This window comes from Odocoileus virginianus, chromosome 21, assembly GCF_023699985.2.
Source record: "Odocoileus virginianus isolate 20LAN1187 ecotype Illinois chromosome 21, Ovbor_1.2, whole genome shotgun sequence".
NCBI lineage: Eukaryota > Metazoa > Chordata > Mammalia > Artiodactyla > Cervidae > Odocoileus > Odocoileus virginianus.
Window position 1 is genome coordinate 43,697,856 of NC_069694.1, and position 16,629 is coordinate 43,714,484.

Genomic DNA, 16,629 nt, shown 5'->3' on the forward strand with positions numbered 1-16,629 from the left:
AGAATTTGTGATGTCAGAGGAAAGGGCCGAGCTGCGGGTAGCTGGGAGAGAGGGGACCTGTCAGCGGAGAGCGCCGGGCTCGTTCTCCTGGCCGGATTCCGAGCTGGCAAGGCCCGCTGACTTCGCTCGCGGGCAGAGGGCAGTCTTGGAGCTCCCGGAGCTCCAGGAGCAGCCTCTTTTGTAGAAGTACCTGCAATGCGCGGCCTGGTGCCCTAAGCAATAGCGGCAACGCCAGCCACAGCGACAGCTCTGGGGCCCTGTGTAGCAGCTCCATTCCCTTATCTTTGTGTCAGCCTGCGGCCCCAGACCCAGAGGCAGGTATTTCGGTTTCCCAGTTTTTTATGGGTGGGTGTGACGGGAGGTAGAGGAAGGTCAGGTGCAGCGAGTGGCCCCGCACTTCCCGCTGTGATTGAAAGAGATCACCGGTGCTGCTTTTGGTTACTCATCACAGTTTCCAATCCCCACCCACAGCCCCCCTCCTCCCTACTCACCTGGGTCCACCGAGAACTGTAGGCAGCTTTTTAAAAGGAATTGCTGCCTGACTGTTCAAAGGAAGGTTGAAAGAGGAGCTGAGAGAATATGGATTCGGCTCTCCACTAGTCAACGTAGATTCGAACTCTTGCTTTGGTTTCTTGTTTTCGAAGGCTTAGCCAGTTATCGACATGTGACATTCATTTGTGAAGTGGAAGAATGTAAGAGTTGTCAGTGGTTGCTTTTCAAGGACTCTTGTCCCTGTCTTTGTTTGGGCTAGAAAGACAGCTGTTTGCAGAAAAGTATATAAAGTGTTATTAACTTTATAGTTAATAACTAGTGTTATTAACCCATTAAAAGTATATAAAGTGTTATTAACTTTATAGTTAATAACTAGTGTTATTAACCCATTAAAAATGTGTCAACTTTTATTTATAATGAAATAAGCATCTTTTGCCCAATTTTTGACCTTTTTTGCCTGTGATACATTTCCGCTTCAAGTTCTTTGAGGGTAAATATTGTCGTGTTTGTTCACTGGTGGGGCAGAAGCTGGAAAAAGTGCCTGACTTAAAATAGGAACTTAAGGATATTTGGTGAATGAATGAATGTTCAAATCCAGCTTCTTTAATTGTTTTTTTTTTTCTCTCTCTCCCTCTCAACTAATCTCTCATCTCAGCTGTTTTTTTCCCCCACTGACCTTCTTCCACTCACCAAGTGTGAGGAAATCTATGTAAGTGTATTTGTTGTATGTGAACCTTTTTATGTATACCCAACTTAAGACGTAGTTGAAGCAGAATGTTGATGAAATGGTTTGTGCTAACTAGTGTTTTATCGTTTTGAATTATTTGCGTTGTATTTGGTGATTTGATCTTTAGTTGTCTAAGTGATAGGTGTGTCTGATTGAAAATCAAAAGACATAGTAATAGTAAAATGCAGCGGCTCAGTGTCTTTCTGCCCTCAGTCCTGTTCCTTCAAAGATAACCACATTTAATCTTTTCGAATTTTGGGTATGTATGTTGAATAATATGTTAAACCGCTAATTCTTTTTTTAAAAATTGACTTAAGATAGCCCACACCATCCACAACCTCTCTTCTATAAATTTTTGAGTGGTTATCACAATTTTTAGTTTTAATACTGGTTAATTTCATAATTCTAAGTAATATGTAAACTTTACTTTTTCACATCAGCTTTTGAAAATACATATATTTGGCTCCTTGTTTAGTAAAACAAGGAAAGTAGTGACTCTACCTTTATATGGCAGAAACCACATCCACTCACTCCTGCCTTTCAGTAGATGGACTTTTCCGTATACATTGACAACCTTATTAATTGTTACAGTGTATTTATTAACTCCAATTGTTTTTTGTTTTGTTTATGTGTATAAAAACCAGTAAAATGTTACAATATTATGGTTTTGTAAATAAAGTTCAGTGCATAGCCAAGAAATATGCCATTATACATTTTCTTCCAGGTGTTTAATTTCATAACCTATGTACCACACTAATGAGATTGTAATATTAATGTCAAATGGATTGTTCTTTCTTCCTCTGCAGTAACCAAAATTATGCCATAGTTAAGTGTGCTTAATTTTTTCGATTATATACTTCTTATCTAGTTTTTGACCCTCCTCACTTTCACAGAGGACTTTGTACTTTCTTCGAGGGAAAAGATTCATGTGCTTTATTCACCAAGTCCTCTTATTCTTTGTATGAGAACCTCCCTGCCATTTCTCTGCTTGAAGACATTCCCCTTGGAGCCCCATTACTTTCTTTTTGATTTGAACAGATTACCTTCTGGTCCTTTTGACAACTTCTATACTGAATTATATTCATTGAAATCTTGAATAAGGTACTTGTTACAATATTGTATAAAGGTACAATAAGGTACAATGTCTTTTACTACTTGATTTTCCCCTCTGTTTTGATAGAATACATCCTTAAAAAATTTATTCATAAAAACATGTGGGTAGTGATTTTATTTTTTAGTGTTTGCATAGTGTAAATTATTTTACTATTATGATTGATAGTTTGGCTGGGTATAGAAACTAAATTATGTTTCTTACAGTTTTTCAGGGCATCACCATCTTCTAACTTCCATTGATGCTCTTGAGGACATGAGAATGAGTGTTGGATCTTGATGTTTTGATGCCTGAACTATTTGTTTTCTCTCTGAAATGATTAACATTTTTAGTTATACTTGAAGCTTTGAATATCTGCTATGGCATGTTTTGTTCTAAGTTTGTTCTCCTTGCAATGAACTCATTCAGTGAAGCCTGAATAAATATCTCTGGTTAGTTTAGTCTTCTTAAAATTAGAAGCCTCTTTAATTTCCCTTCAACTGTGGGTAATTTTCTCCTGGTCTTTTATACCTTTTTCCTCTTTATTTTTCTCTGTTCTCTTTTGTTGAAATTACTGTAAGGTGGTTGTTGAATTCTTGGCTTGATTCACTGTGTTTGTAATCTTTTATGTTTTTATCTGTTTGTGCATTTGCTTCATGTTCTGAGTAGTAGTCTCAACTTTATTTTCCAACACTTCTGTCTAGTTTTTTGATCATATGTTTAATTTACAAGCACTAATTTTTAAAATTATTTTTCTCATATTCCCTTAATTTTGTTTCATTGTTATTTTTTTAATGAGATAAAATTTACATATATTAAAATGCACTGATTTTAAGTGACCAGTTTGGTGAGTTTTGATACATGTCAACAGACATGTAGCATTCACCACCCTAGTCAAGATGTGAAACATTTGTGCTATTCCACAAAGTTCCTCTCTGGTGACTGCAGCCATGAAATTAAAAGGCGCTTATTCCTTGGAAGGAAAGTTATGACCAACCTAGATAGCATATTAAAAAGCAGAGACATTACTTTGCCAACAAAGGTCCGTCTGGTCAAGGCTATGGTTTTTCCAGTGGTCATGTATGGATGTGAGAGTTGGACTGTGAAGAAAGTTGAGTGCTGAAGAATTGATGGTTTTGAACTGTGTTGTTGGAGAAGACTCTTGAGAGTCCCTTGGACTGCAAGGAGATCCAACCAGTCCATCCTGAAGGAGATCAGTCCTGGGTGTTCATTGGAAGGACTGATGCTGAAACTGAAACTCCAATACTTTGAGCATGAGCCACCTCATGCAAAGAGTTGACTCACTGGAAAAGACCCTGATGCTGGGAGGAATTGGGGGCAGGAGGAGAAGGGGACGACAGAGGATGAGATGGCTGGATGACATCACCAACTCGGGCATGACTTTTGAATAAACTCCAGGAGTTTGTGATGGACAGGGAGGCCTCGAGTGCAGCAATTCATGGGGTTGCAAAGAGTCGGACACGACTGAGTGACTGAACTGAACTGAACAAAGTTCCTACCTTTCCCTTTCCAAGACTGTTCCCACAACCCTCCTCCCCACCCCAGGCACTACATTCTCATTCTTATCACTATAGTTTAAAACTGTAGTTCTGTAACATTTAAATGGAGCCATAGGATATGAACTCTTCTGTGTCTACTGCTTTCATCAACATAATATTTTTGAGATAGATCCATATATTGGCATATTTATTCCTTTTTTGTTGTTTAGAAATAGTGTTTCATTGTATGAATATACCACAACTTGCTTAGCAGTTCACGTGTGTGATGTTTACATTGCTTCCAGTTTGGGGCTGTTATGAATCAAACTACTGTGAACATTCTCGTACAAGTATTTTTTTTTTTTATAACTAAAGAACATTTATTTGTTTTTGACCAAGACTTTATCTTGAGGGCGTAACTAAACTGTGCCTCCACTCCCCACCCCAATTTGAAGGAGGATTAGTACAGTGGATGTTATAAAGCAGGTATGAACAGTTTGAAGGACTGGAACCAACATTAACTGACAAAAACCAACTTCCATCTAAATCATCATAAAAATGTTTAAGTAAAAAAAAAGGGGGTGGAGGAGGGCAAAGGGGTTTTCAGATTGGATAAGATCATCACATTTTATCTAATACATTCAATTCTGGCTAGGGTATACCAAAATGGAAACAGGATAACTATAATACAAAACTTCCACTACAGCACACTGCACATATCTGTGTTCCAAGACCACCCCCGTTCCCCTAATGCTTCCAAACTCAACTATTTCCCAGCCTGTTGGGCCTGTCGAGGAAGGAGCATGTAGATCTCTTTAATCCAATCTTTGTTATAGGGCTGGTATGTCTGGGTATCAGCTCCGTAAACAAGGCAGCTGAGGTCTGCCAGGTCATCAATAAAATCAAACAACTGACTGATATCATATGTGATAGAGGGGCTGTTGGGATTCATTCTCTTCAGATGTTCTTCATACATTTTACAAACACCTTCCATACACTCATTCACAGATTCATAGTCAGCGTAAGTTCTGCCTTCTGGCCTCTTGGTAGGCTGTACCAGCAAAATGGTGTGAGACATTGCGCCAAAGTCTCCCGCTGCAGCCGATGCCGACTCCGCTGCCGCACACTTGTACAAGTATTTTTATGGACATTTTAGTTTTTATTGGGTTAATACCCAATAGGAATGGAATTTGAGTTGTAAGGGGTACTATTAACTTTAGGACAGTTTGTCAAAGTCCTTGTGTCATTTTAACACTACCATAAGCATCAGAGAATCAGCTCCAATTCCGCATTTTTCTCAACACTTGGTATTGCCAGTCATTCCAATTTTAGCCATTCTGATAGTTGTAAAATGGTATGTTGTGGTTTTAATTTGCATTTTCCCGCTGATTAATTACATTGAGAACTTTTTCATGTGTTTATTGTCTATTTGTATTCCTCTTTTGTGAAAATACACATTTCAGATCTTTACCTATTTTGTGTTGACTTGTCTTTCTTTTTATTATTAAGTTGTAGGCATTCTTTATATATTCTGAATGCTAGTCTGTTACTAGGGAAGCTCCATTATCATATATACAAACATACATGCATATATATGTGTGTGTGTGTATTTGATAAAAATGTCATGTATATATAGATCGATATGTCATAATTAACTTTAGCTTGGATTTGTATTTTCTCAAGTGTGGCTTTTGATGTGCAGTGTTTTTAATTTTGATGAAGCCCACTCTATAAAGTTCATCTTTTTAAAAAAATTCTCATTGCTTTGTTTTTAATTGGCTCAGATGAGATCTGTGTTCATTTTAGTTCCCATTTGTTTGTTGCTAGGACAGAGAAACAATAGATTTTTTTAAATAAAGTATTTTTTAAGATTTATTTATTTATGTTTGGTTGTGCTAGGTTTTCATTGCTGTGCACGGGCTATCTCTAGTTGCCGCGAGCGGGGCAACTCTGTGTTGTGGTACTCAGGCTTCTTATTGCTGTGGCTTCTCTTGTTGCAGAGCACAGGCTCTAGGACTCATGGGCTCAGCAGTTGTGGCTTATGAGTTCTGGAGCTGGGGCTTGGTAGTTGGCGGTGCGTGTGCTTAGTTGCTCTGCGGCATGTGGGATCTTCCAGACCAGGAATCGAACCCATGTCCCATGTGTTGGCAGGTGAATTCTTAACCCCTGGACCACAGGGAGGCCCCTAAAGTTCATTTTTTATGGCTTTTCTTATCTTGCTTGAGAAATCTTTGCCTATTCTAAGGTTGCAAAAAATCGTCTTTTTTTTTTTTTTAATCTTCTTGTGCAGAAGACTTACAGTTTAGCTTTTACATTTAGGTCTATAATCCATATCAGACTTCTGTGGATTTAGCAGTAGGAGTTGAGGTTAATCTTCTTCCCATATGAACATCTTTTTGTAGTACCATTTATTAAAAAGACTGTCATTTTCCTATTCTATTCCTTGGCCTTTGTTGAAAATTAGTTCATTGTGTTTAAAAATATTTTCCAGTTTAAAATGAAAAAAGCTTTCAGTTTTATGAGATATATTGTATATAGCACATATATATATAGATAGGTGGAGATACAGAATGTGAAATTATGGAGAATAATATGTACACCCTTAACCCATCAATTAAGAACTAGGATATTACTTAGTATTTTTGAAGTTTCTTTTGGATTCTTCCCTAATCTCATGACAGTTTCATACAATGGTGCAGTAGTAACCTTATCCTTGGATAGGAGGATGAACAAATTGCCAGTAATGGGGCTCTGGTGGCAAAGTTGTCTTCTATTCTTCAGCCTTTCAAATGCTATATTTCTCATTTCAAATATTCTTCTGGCTGCTGTTGTTCACCACTGTTCCCTCCTTCTCTGAATCTGAAGCCTCTGATCTGAAGAGGATGAGCACACCTCTTAACTATATCACAGATTGTAACCTCCTCCTCTCTGTTTCTTGTGACAGTGCTCTTACCTATTCAGGATGCTTTATAGGAGTTTCTTGAAATCAGTTCATGGCCTCTTTCTGTCCTCTTCCTTGTTATGAGTTTACACCTTTTAAAACAGTTCTTTTTAATGTTTTAATGAAGTTTCTGGACAGATACATGAAAAGCAGCCTATTGTCTTGATTTATAATTCCAGGTTTTATTGTGAAACCTGGAAGGGAATAATGCAGTGCCTGACCAATCAGTGTCTTTTTAGTGAGACACCTAGGTGAGAGAGAGATTTTTTTGTTGGGAGACCTTTTTTATTGTGGTTGTCATAATGTGCTACAGATTTTAAACTAAGCTTCTTAATCTTCAGGCCACTTCATGATAAAATACTGGACTCCATTTGCTTTGGAAACTATACTGCTAGGACCCCTCAGGATCTTCAGGTAGAATATCTGTTTCTAACCTGGAGGCAATAACATCTGTCAAGATCAGTGAGGGCAGTAAAACACCACTTGCAAAGCACCTGACTTTAAAACAAAAATTGATTAGTTATTTAAGTAACATTATAAGGCTGTTTGTTATCTAGCTTAATTCTTTTTATTTTTAAAAATTTATTTATCTTTAATTGAAGGATAATTGCTTTGCAATATTGTGTGGGTTTCTGCTATCAACATGAATCAGTCATAGGTAGACGCGTGTCCCTTCCCTCTGGAACCTCCCTCCCACCCAATCCCACCCCTTTAGGTTGGTGAAGAGCCCCAATTTGAGTTCCCTAGGTCATACAGCAGACTCCCATTGACTATCTATTTTGCGTATGCTAATGTATATGTTTCCATGTTCTCTCTCCATTCATCCCACCCTCTCCTTCTTCCCCACCCCACCCCATATCCATAAGTCTGTTCTCTCTGCCTGCATCTCCATTGCTGCCCTGAAAATCTGTTCATCAGTACCATCTTTCTAGATTATATATATATATATATATATATATATATATATATATATAAATACACATATGCATTAATAATGATATTTGTTTATCTCTCTCTGACTTACTTCACTCTATATAATAGGCTCTAGGTTCATCCACTTCATTAGACCTGACTCAAATGTGTTTTTTTTTTAATGGCTGAATAATAGTCCATTGTATATGTGTACCACAGCTCTTTATCCATTCATTTGTCAGTGGATATCTAGGTTGCTTCCGTGTCTTAACTATTATAAATAGTGCTGCATTGGACATTGGGGTACACGTGTCTTTTTCAATTTGGTTTCCTGAGGGTATATGCCTATTAGTGGGATTGCTGGATGATGTTAGTTTGATTCTTAATACTGTTAGTAGAGTCCTTGATTATTTAAAGTTCTGGTTGGTGTCCTTATTTCCTCTTTCCCGACTCCTTGTACTATGAAAAAGAAAAGTACTTGTAGTCTGTGGTATATTCAAACTTTAGTTAAAGAGAAGAGCCTTATTAATATGAATGTACAATAACAAGCTTCTTCTAAACTCTTAAAATTGTCAGGCATCCTTGCAGAGGGAGTGTTCTATCTTTTCTTTTATATGCCATTGCAAATCTTTGATTTTGATTTAGAGCTGCAATATAAATTCATGATTGGGTGGTTTTTCCTCTTTGATATTATCTTGAAATTTTCTCACATTGATAATTTCACTGTAAAATGTACAGATTGACATTTCCCTCCAAATTATATATGGTTAATCATATTTAAGGTGAGAAAACACTGGCTTAATGCTTAGCTGATCTATAAAAAAATTCTCTCCTTTTCTAGATTACCAGGGAAGATTTAGGACTCCGAGAATGTTTCCCTTGAAGGATGCCGAAATGGGGGCCTTTACCTTCTTTGCCTCTGCTCTGCCCCATGATGTCTGTGGAAGCAATGGGCTTCCTCTCACACCAAATTCCATCAAGATTTTAGGGCGCTTTCAAATCCTCAAGACCATCACTCACCCCAGGCTGTGCCAGTATGTGGATATTTCTAGGGGAAAGCACGGTGAGTTGTTTTCTCATATTTTGTGTTCTCTACCCTGTTACCCTGATTAGGTTATAATATATACAGTAAGTGTTAATCACTCAGTCCTGTCTGATCTTTGCAGCCCGATGGACTGTAGCCAACCCAACTCCTCTGTCCATGAGATTCTCCAGGCAAGAATACTGGAGTGGGTTGCCATTCCCTTCTCCAGGGGATCGTCCCAACCCAGGGATTGAACCTGGGTCTTACTACAGGCAGATTCTTTACCATCTGAGACACCAGGGAAGCCATAATAATAAATAGTAAACATATAAAGTAATCAGAGTGTGTATGTTTGCTTGCCAGTACTTTTCACTCCAGCCAAACTGAGTCATTTGAGTTTTCCTGACTGCATTTGAATGATTCATATTTCTCAGATCTGAGAATCAGGATTTTTAATATTCTTTTTCAGGGAAGCCCCTAGCCTCAAGCATATTTCTTCATCTCTCTAAAAAGGAAATGAAAATTCTAATGTTAGAAACTTAGTGTTCTGTCACTCGTCATGTCCAACTTGCTGTGACCCCGTGGGCAGTAGACCACCAGGTTCCTCTATCCATGGAATTTTCCAGGCAAGAAGACTGAAGTGGGTTGCCATTTCCTTGTTCAGGGGATCTTCCTGACCCAGGGATCGAACCTGCATCTCTTGCATCTCCTGCATTGGCAGGTGGATTCATTACCACTGAGCCACCTGAGAAGCCAAATAGAAACTTAGAGAATTGTTTATTAGAATGTATTTTATGGTTGAAAGTAATAATTTGGGCTAAGTTTCTTCCAGTGAAAAGAGGGTCACTAATGTTTTTACCTCTTCGTAGCTGCATTAGTCTTTTTATATAGGATTTCATTTAGTAGAGTTGAACTCTATTGGTTAAAAAGTCAGTATTTCACCAGGAAGAAGTTTACTGCCTTTTTAGTTGTATAGTCCAGGCTTTCCAAGTAGCACTGGTGGTAAAGAACCTGGCTGCCAGTGCAGAAGATGTAAAAGATGTAGGTTCAATCCTCTGGGGGAGGGCATGGCAACCTACACTGTTATTCTTGCCTGGAGAATCCCATGAACAGAGGAGTCTGGCAGGCTATGGTCCATAGAGGCACAAAGAACTGTATATAACTGAAGCGACTTAGCATGCACGCATGCAGTCATAAAGTCAGGTTCTTCTATAACATATCTTAGCCCATTCTCCTTGCTAAAATATGACACTATAAACCGAGTGGCTTATAAACAAGAAGAGTCTGTCCCTCACAGTTCTGGTGGCTGGGAAGTCCAATATTAAGGCAATAGCAGATGCTATGTCTGGTGGGGCCCACTTCTTCCTTAACAGTCAACTTCTCCCTGTAACCTCACTTGGTGGGAGGGGAAAGGGAGTTTTCTCAGGCTTCTTTTACAAAATAAGAGCACTGATCCTGTTTGTGAGGGCCTTACCCTCATGACTTCCCATGTGGGGCTAGTGTCTGTCAATGCAGAAAATACAAGAGACTCGAGTTCAATCCCTGGATTGGGAAGATCCCCTGGAGAAGGGCATGCCAACCCACTTCAATACTTGCCTGGAGAATCCCCATGGACAGAGAAGCCTGGTGGGGGACAGTCCATGGGGTTGCAAAGAGTCGGACATGACTGAAGCGCCTTAGCATGGACACCCTCATAATTTAATCACCCCCTAAAGCCCCACCACCGGACACCATCACACTGAGGATTAGGTGTCAACAGGTGGATTTGGGAGGTGGGGCACAAATGTTCAATCCATAGCACCCCTGAAGGTGCTTATGGTGGCAATCTTCTAATTATTTTAAAATTATTTTTGAAAGCTTAATTTCATGCTTAAAATTATTTTAAATACATTTCAGTGAAATATATTTAATTTCTCTAACAAAATGAATTGTGAAAGTTAACCCCATATACTTACTGATATTTTACTGTTTTTATTCCCTTAAAAAATCGCATTTTCAGATCTTTCAACCTAATACTACAGGTGCTGAAAAAAATGCAAACTCTTATTTCCTTAGTTTTGTTGAAAAACAGGCTAAATGATACTTTCAAGTAGTCTAGGTTATGCCTCTTGATAATAGTTTCTCTGAAAGTTTTATAGAATTTGAATAGAAAATGTTTTTTATAATAAATGTTATTAATGGCTAACATTTATTGAGTGTTTATTACTTATTAGGCAGTATTCTAAATGCTTTACATATTTTAATTAACTTAATCCTTACAATATTACCATGAAGTAGGAATTCTTATTGTATTCACATTTTACAAATGAGGAAATTGAGGCACAGAGCAATTAAGTAGCCTAGGAACTTTTGGGAAGTTTGTTGTTTACAAACAAGCAAATTTAAAAAACCTTTTTGCTAAAGTTTTTGTTTGCTAAAGAGCTTCAAGACAATAACTAAATTATAGATATCATATGGGGCTTTTATATAACCAAATAGTTGATAGATATTGTCAAGCCCTGAATGCCTCAAATACCACCCCACCCCCATCCAATTACAAATTCTAAAGAATTTTGGCTTGTGGAATTGGCTTAGTTCCAAAATCACTCCAATATGGCCATATGGTAGATCATTATCATCTGTAATGAGTAACCAAAATTTGCTGTTGTATGTCTGGAAATTTGGACTATGCTTATCTTCCCAAATTCTTGCCACTTTACTCAGTTCTTGGGACTTTTTCATTTTTTTTTTTTTGTTTTAAGATTGATTGATTGATTGATTTTTGGCTGTGCTGGATCTTCACTGCCACTCGGGCTTTTCCCTTGTTGGTGGCAGGCCGGGGCTTCTCAGTTGTGGTGCGCTGGCCTTCTCATTGTGGGGGCTTCTCTTGTTGCAGAGCCTGGGCTCCAGGGCACGCAGAGTTCAGTAGTTTCAGCTCCCAGGCTCTAAAGCACAGGCTCAACTCTTGTGGAGCATGGGCTTAGTCTCTCCTTGGCATGTGGGATCTTCCTGGGTCAGGGATGGAACCTGTGTCTCTTGCATTAGCAGACCAATTCTTTACCACTGAGCCCCCAGGGAAACCCAGGACGTGCCCTTTATTTTTTCCCACTGACTGGAAGCCTATTTGGAGCATCACTTCAGATGACTGGAGTCTTGCCTCTGTCCAGTTTTCCCTAGACTTTTTGGAATAGGCTTTTTGGGATAATTAACTCTATAGTCCTAGAGTCAAGAGTCTTGAGCTCCTTTTTTCATCCTTCTACCTAAGTGAGCCTCTGTAAATACTGAACTAGGAAAAACCTTATGACATCATCTCTCTGGGGAACCCTACTGCTAACTGCATAGGAAACTTCTTTTTAGTTATAAATGTCAGGTAGGAAGTAATCTCCTTGGACACTGTTAAACTCTGTTAATGTTGAACCCAGCTCAACAATGTGGGTAGTCTCCTTAGGCCCAATCACCATATTCCTGGTTACTCTGTTTCCCCTGACTGCCCTGCTCCTAGGTCTCCACAGCCCTCTCTTCTGGGGACACACAGATTATGGATGTGTATAAAATTCATATATTTTAAGTTTGACTGCCTAGAATGAAAATGTCTGTTATTGTCAAAAGGTTAGGGAATTCGATTACTTCCCCCCCCCCCACTATTGGCAATCTTCCTTGTCCTGAAAAGTCATAAGCCTAAGGAGTAACTAATGAAATTAGAGTAAGTGTTGTTGTGAAGGTCCGTTTGTTCCAAACATCCCAGTCATTTCAGTTACATTTAGTTTGAAAAAATTTGAAAAGTCAACAATCTCCTAAGTGAACAATGCATATTTCTCAATGATGTAATCATTTTGGTTTGGACTGTACTTGCCTCCTCAAAAGAATCTTGATTTTGGTTTCTTTATCCTGTTCTTGCTACACAGATATCTCTCATCTTGTCATTGTTAGTCCCACACTCTCCTCATTTTACTTGGAGTAAAGTGTAACATGTGGTTCATTTTAGTAACATTGTTTTCACATGTTAGGTTAGCTCAGAAGTCCAGCTTTCACTGTTTCCAACAGATCATTCAGAACTGATTCAAGATGATATTAGTTTCTTGCTAACTCAGCAGGTTGAAGGAGAAGACAATGGCAACCCACTCCACTACTCTTGCCTGGAAAATCCCATGGACGGAGGAGCCTGGTGGGCTGCAGTCCATGGGGTCGCGCAGAGCTGGACACAACTGAGGCGACTTAGCAGCAGCAGCGGGTTGATGTATTTAATCTCAATAGTTTACATTTGAATTTTTGAACTTGATTTATCAAAAGAGAAATTGAGTAGAATATCTTTAAAAGAAAAAAAGGTCAATAAAGCATGAAAATACTTAAGTTAGCAAACTTAATCTTTTTCTTTTGAACTTGAAATCTCAGCAGTTTTAGAAGGATAGAAATGATTATAAATGGTAATATATTCCAATTGATTTGGTATTGATTACTCAAAAATTTTTTTATTGCTAGGAAAATCAAGAACAAAATTATTTTAATTAATAGATTTGAAATTTAGGTAGAGAATAATTGAATTGTTAAGGGACTATAAGATAATTCTGTATCTCTAGCTGCATATGTATATTTCAACCTGAGTGTCTGTATCAGTTTAGAGTTCCATCAAAGAAACAGAACCAGTAGGAGATAGATGGCTAGATAGCCTGATAGCTATAGATTAATTGGTTGAGGTTCGTTTATGTGATTGTGGGGGCTGGGTAAACTAGCCTGAAATCCATAGGGCAGATCATCAAGGACAAGGTGAATTTTCATATAATAGCTGAAGTCATAGTCCCAAGTGTGGGATTTCTTCTCCGGAGAAGACTGGATTCTGCTCTTAAGGCCTTAGTAACTGATTGAATCAGGACCACCCAGATTATCTAGGGTAATCTTCCTTACTCACATTAAACTAATTGTAGATTTTAATCAATTATTTAATGTCTTCACAGTAACACCTAGGCTAGTGTTTAAATAACTGAAGACTATAGCCTAGCCTGTTGACTCATAAAACTGACCATCACAGTGACCTAGTAATGATAGTATTTCTTTTTTTTTAATTATGATACTGTTTCTTAAGCCCAGAATTACCCTTTATCAGTTTGACTGTATAAATATTTATTTAGAGATTTTATTTAAAAGGTGATGAGCTAATCTCAGTTTTTACTGTGAAGAATGATGCAGTAACTGTTTTCTAATAACCTTTCATATTATCTTAACACATTCACAATTTACCTTTCTCTAAGTTAAAAGTTTTTTGAATCTTTCATTTAGTCCCTCTTTTTATTCAACTACTTTATTATCTGTCTTGCTTAATACTGTACTCTCTTCCATGTCTTAGCCTTGACTTAAAACTTACAGCTCAAACTGTATGTACACTACAGAGATATGTGGCACTCATCAAATATTTCATATAAGAAAGATTAAGTAATGGTTCTTGTATGTTCTACTCTTTAAAGTTCATCTTGGTGTCACATTTGTTTTTTATAAATAATGCCACTATATTGCTGATTTATATTTGGCATATTATTCTCAAATATTTTTGTCATATTTTATTCTGTGAAACTATATTATTTTATAACAAGCAAAAGTTATTTTCAAACAGTTGTTTAGAGTTTCAGGATGAAGTCCCTCTAATGATTTTTTGGGAAAAAACCTGGTTCATATTGGAAACATTGTCTTGGTATATATTCCATTACCTCTCGGAGAAATCTTTGATATTCTGCCAGGATTATGGGTCTGCTATATTAAAGTAATATTTACTTTAAGGTTCCATAGGATCCTGAAGCTTTGGCAAACTCTAGTTTATGAAGTTTTGAAGGAGTTTCCTGAAGAAACTTGATAATTTTTTTTTCTAAATCATTGTAAACCTGACATATTTTATACTAATGTCAGACACTTTAACATCTTTCATAGATATGGAGACTTGTGAATATCTAATTTAAAATTATTAATTAATGGAGTATGCACATTTTAGCATATTCTGATGGTCTTTTATATTAAAATCAGTGCTATTGTGATATTATTATGCCTAGTTTACAGAGCAGGCATATGCTTTTCTACACAGTACAGATTTCTATTTAGAAAATGACAGTCTTTATATGAGACTTATTCATTTCTAATGGCCACATTGAGTCTTTGCTCAAGTTAACTAATTTAACAAATATTTTTAAGTTAGATGTGTATATTTGAGATATTGTTTTAGACACTGGTGATGCATTTTGAACAAGACCAAAATCTTTCCTGCCATCAGGAAATGTATTATCTAGTAAAGAACAAAGACATTAGATAAAAATGTATACAGATCCTTAGGATTTCAAATGAATGCTACAAAAGAAAAGTACATTGTGAAATGGATCATATTATAGGAGGCGCGAATTGATTTGGGGGGACCAGGAAAGTGTTTCTGGAGGAAATCACATTTAACTGTATAGTAATAATAATAGCTAACACTTAGTGATTCTTGTATGCCAGGTCCTTATTATGTATTAACTCATTTCAACCTTACAACAGCTCTATGAGGTAGGTCCTTATTTTTCCCTCATTTTGCAGAAGAGGAAACCTTGGCATAGAGAGGTTAGCAAACTAATGAGTGTTAAGCCTAAAATCTGAGCCCAGACCAAATAGCCTGTGCCCTTAGTCACTGTGTTTCATGATAGGAGTTCACTGGGAGGAAAACAGGGAGGATCATCTTAGGCAATAGGAATCCATGTAGTAGTACTTTAAAGCAGTAAAGGTGAAGGAAGATCAGTGTGACTGGAAGTTGGTGAGCAATACACAAAATGACAAAAAACAGGCTAAACAGGGAGTTGCGTATTCAGTTTTATTAATTATTATTTTAGCACTTAGATTTTAGCATGAAAATATGTTGGAGGGCAGTAACAATTTATTGGAGATGATTGTTTAAGAGATTGTTTTAGTAATCTAGTAAGAAATGATGTTGGCTTAGACCCAGATTGTGGCAGATGAAGCAAACCACAGATTCTGTAGACATTTGAAAGATAGAAATAGCAGTGCCTTTTCTTTGGATTTGAGAAATGGAGGTTACTCCTAAGTTTGTAGCCTGAGCAGCTAGCAGGATAGTGGTACCATTTACTAAAGGGAAAGGCTTAAGGAGCAAACTATAAATTCAGTTTGAGTTATGTTGAGTTTGAGGTGACTTTTATATTAAAGTGAGGAATTGGCTATGGAGTTTAAAAGAGAACTCTGGGCTTGAGGTAAAATTCAGGAGTTTTTCAGCCTTGGGAGTAAATAAGGAGAAAACACAGTTGAAGACCCAGAATCAAAAGTGGAGAAAGTATTTAAATTTGGGTAGAGGGGAAATTCCCTGGTGGTCCAGTGGTTAAGACTTGGTGCTTTCACTGCTGTGGGTCTGAGTTCAGTCCCGGCTTGGGGAACTAAGATCCCACAAGCTGCATGGTGCAGCCAAAAAATTAATAAATAAATAAATTTGGTTAGAAGAGTTACCTGTCTACCGAGGAGACTAAGGAGAGGTGGCCGGTTAGGTGTAAGGAAAACTGACAGAAATGCTGCTTCCCATTTTGGTTTTCTGACAGCATTATTTGCTTTTTCCTTCTAGATCTTCATATTTGTGCTAAATCACTTGGAATTCAACCTTGCATGCTCTTTTCTGTATTGCATTGAAGATCTAGACCTTTAATTTCACAGCTTTCTTTCCTGTTAATTTTCCTTTTTTTCTCTTCATTTCATGATCTTTCAAATTTAATTTTCTTTAGGTTCCTGTTCAGATCACCCGGAGCTTTATTTTTTTTCCCTGAAAGTGATGGTATTCATTTGTAGTAGTTTAAATTTTGTGTTTCAGGTCATTCTATATAATGCCACCACCTCAGTTTGAGCTTCCAAGAAGTGACCCATATGCATCCTGCCCTCACACTTCACATGATTGCCTGTGTACCATTGTCCATCATCTCTTCTCTCAGCAGGCCAGGCCTTACCTTACCTTGA

The 16,629-nt window shown here is 37.6% G+C and overlaps 1 protein-coding gene and 1 pseudogene across 5 annotated transcripts in view; one reads left to right on the top strand and one right to left on the bottom strand.

The window, feature by feature from the left end:
* The first annotated feature begins 6 nt into the window (after window positions 1–6).
* TBCK (TBC1 domain containing kinase) overlaps window positions 7–16,629 on the top strand; it is a 196,061-nt gene continuing 179,438 nt past the window's right edge. For 2 of the 5 annotated variants that reach the window (XM_020901197.2, XM_020901201.2), the window contains exons 1-2: window positions 7–318; window positions 8,503–8,724. In XM_020901197.2, the coding sequence (XP_020756856.2) occupies window positions 8,532–8,724 (193 nt within the window). In that variant the 5' untranslated portion in view covers window positions 7–318; window positions 8,503–8,531. Of the gene's footprint in view, window positions 319–1,147; window positions 1,202–8,502; window positions 8,725–16,629 lie in introns of those variants that run through there. The other 3 variants (XM_070452250.1, XM_020901198.2, XM_020901200.2) reach the window with 3 other exon arrangements.
* On the bottom strand, window positions 4,560–4,925 carry LOC110142157 (enhancer of rudimentary homolog pseudogene; annotated as a pseudogene).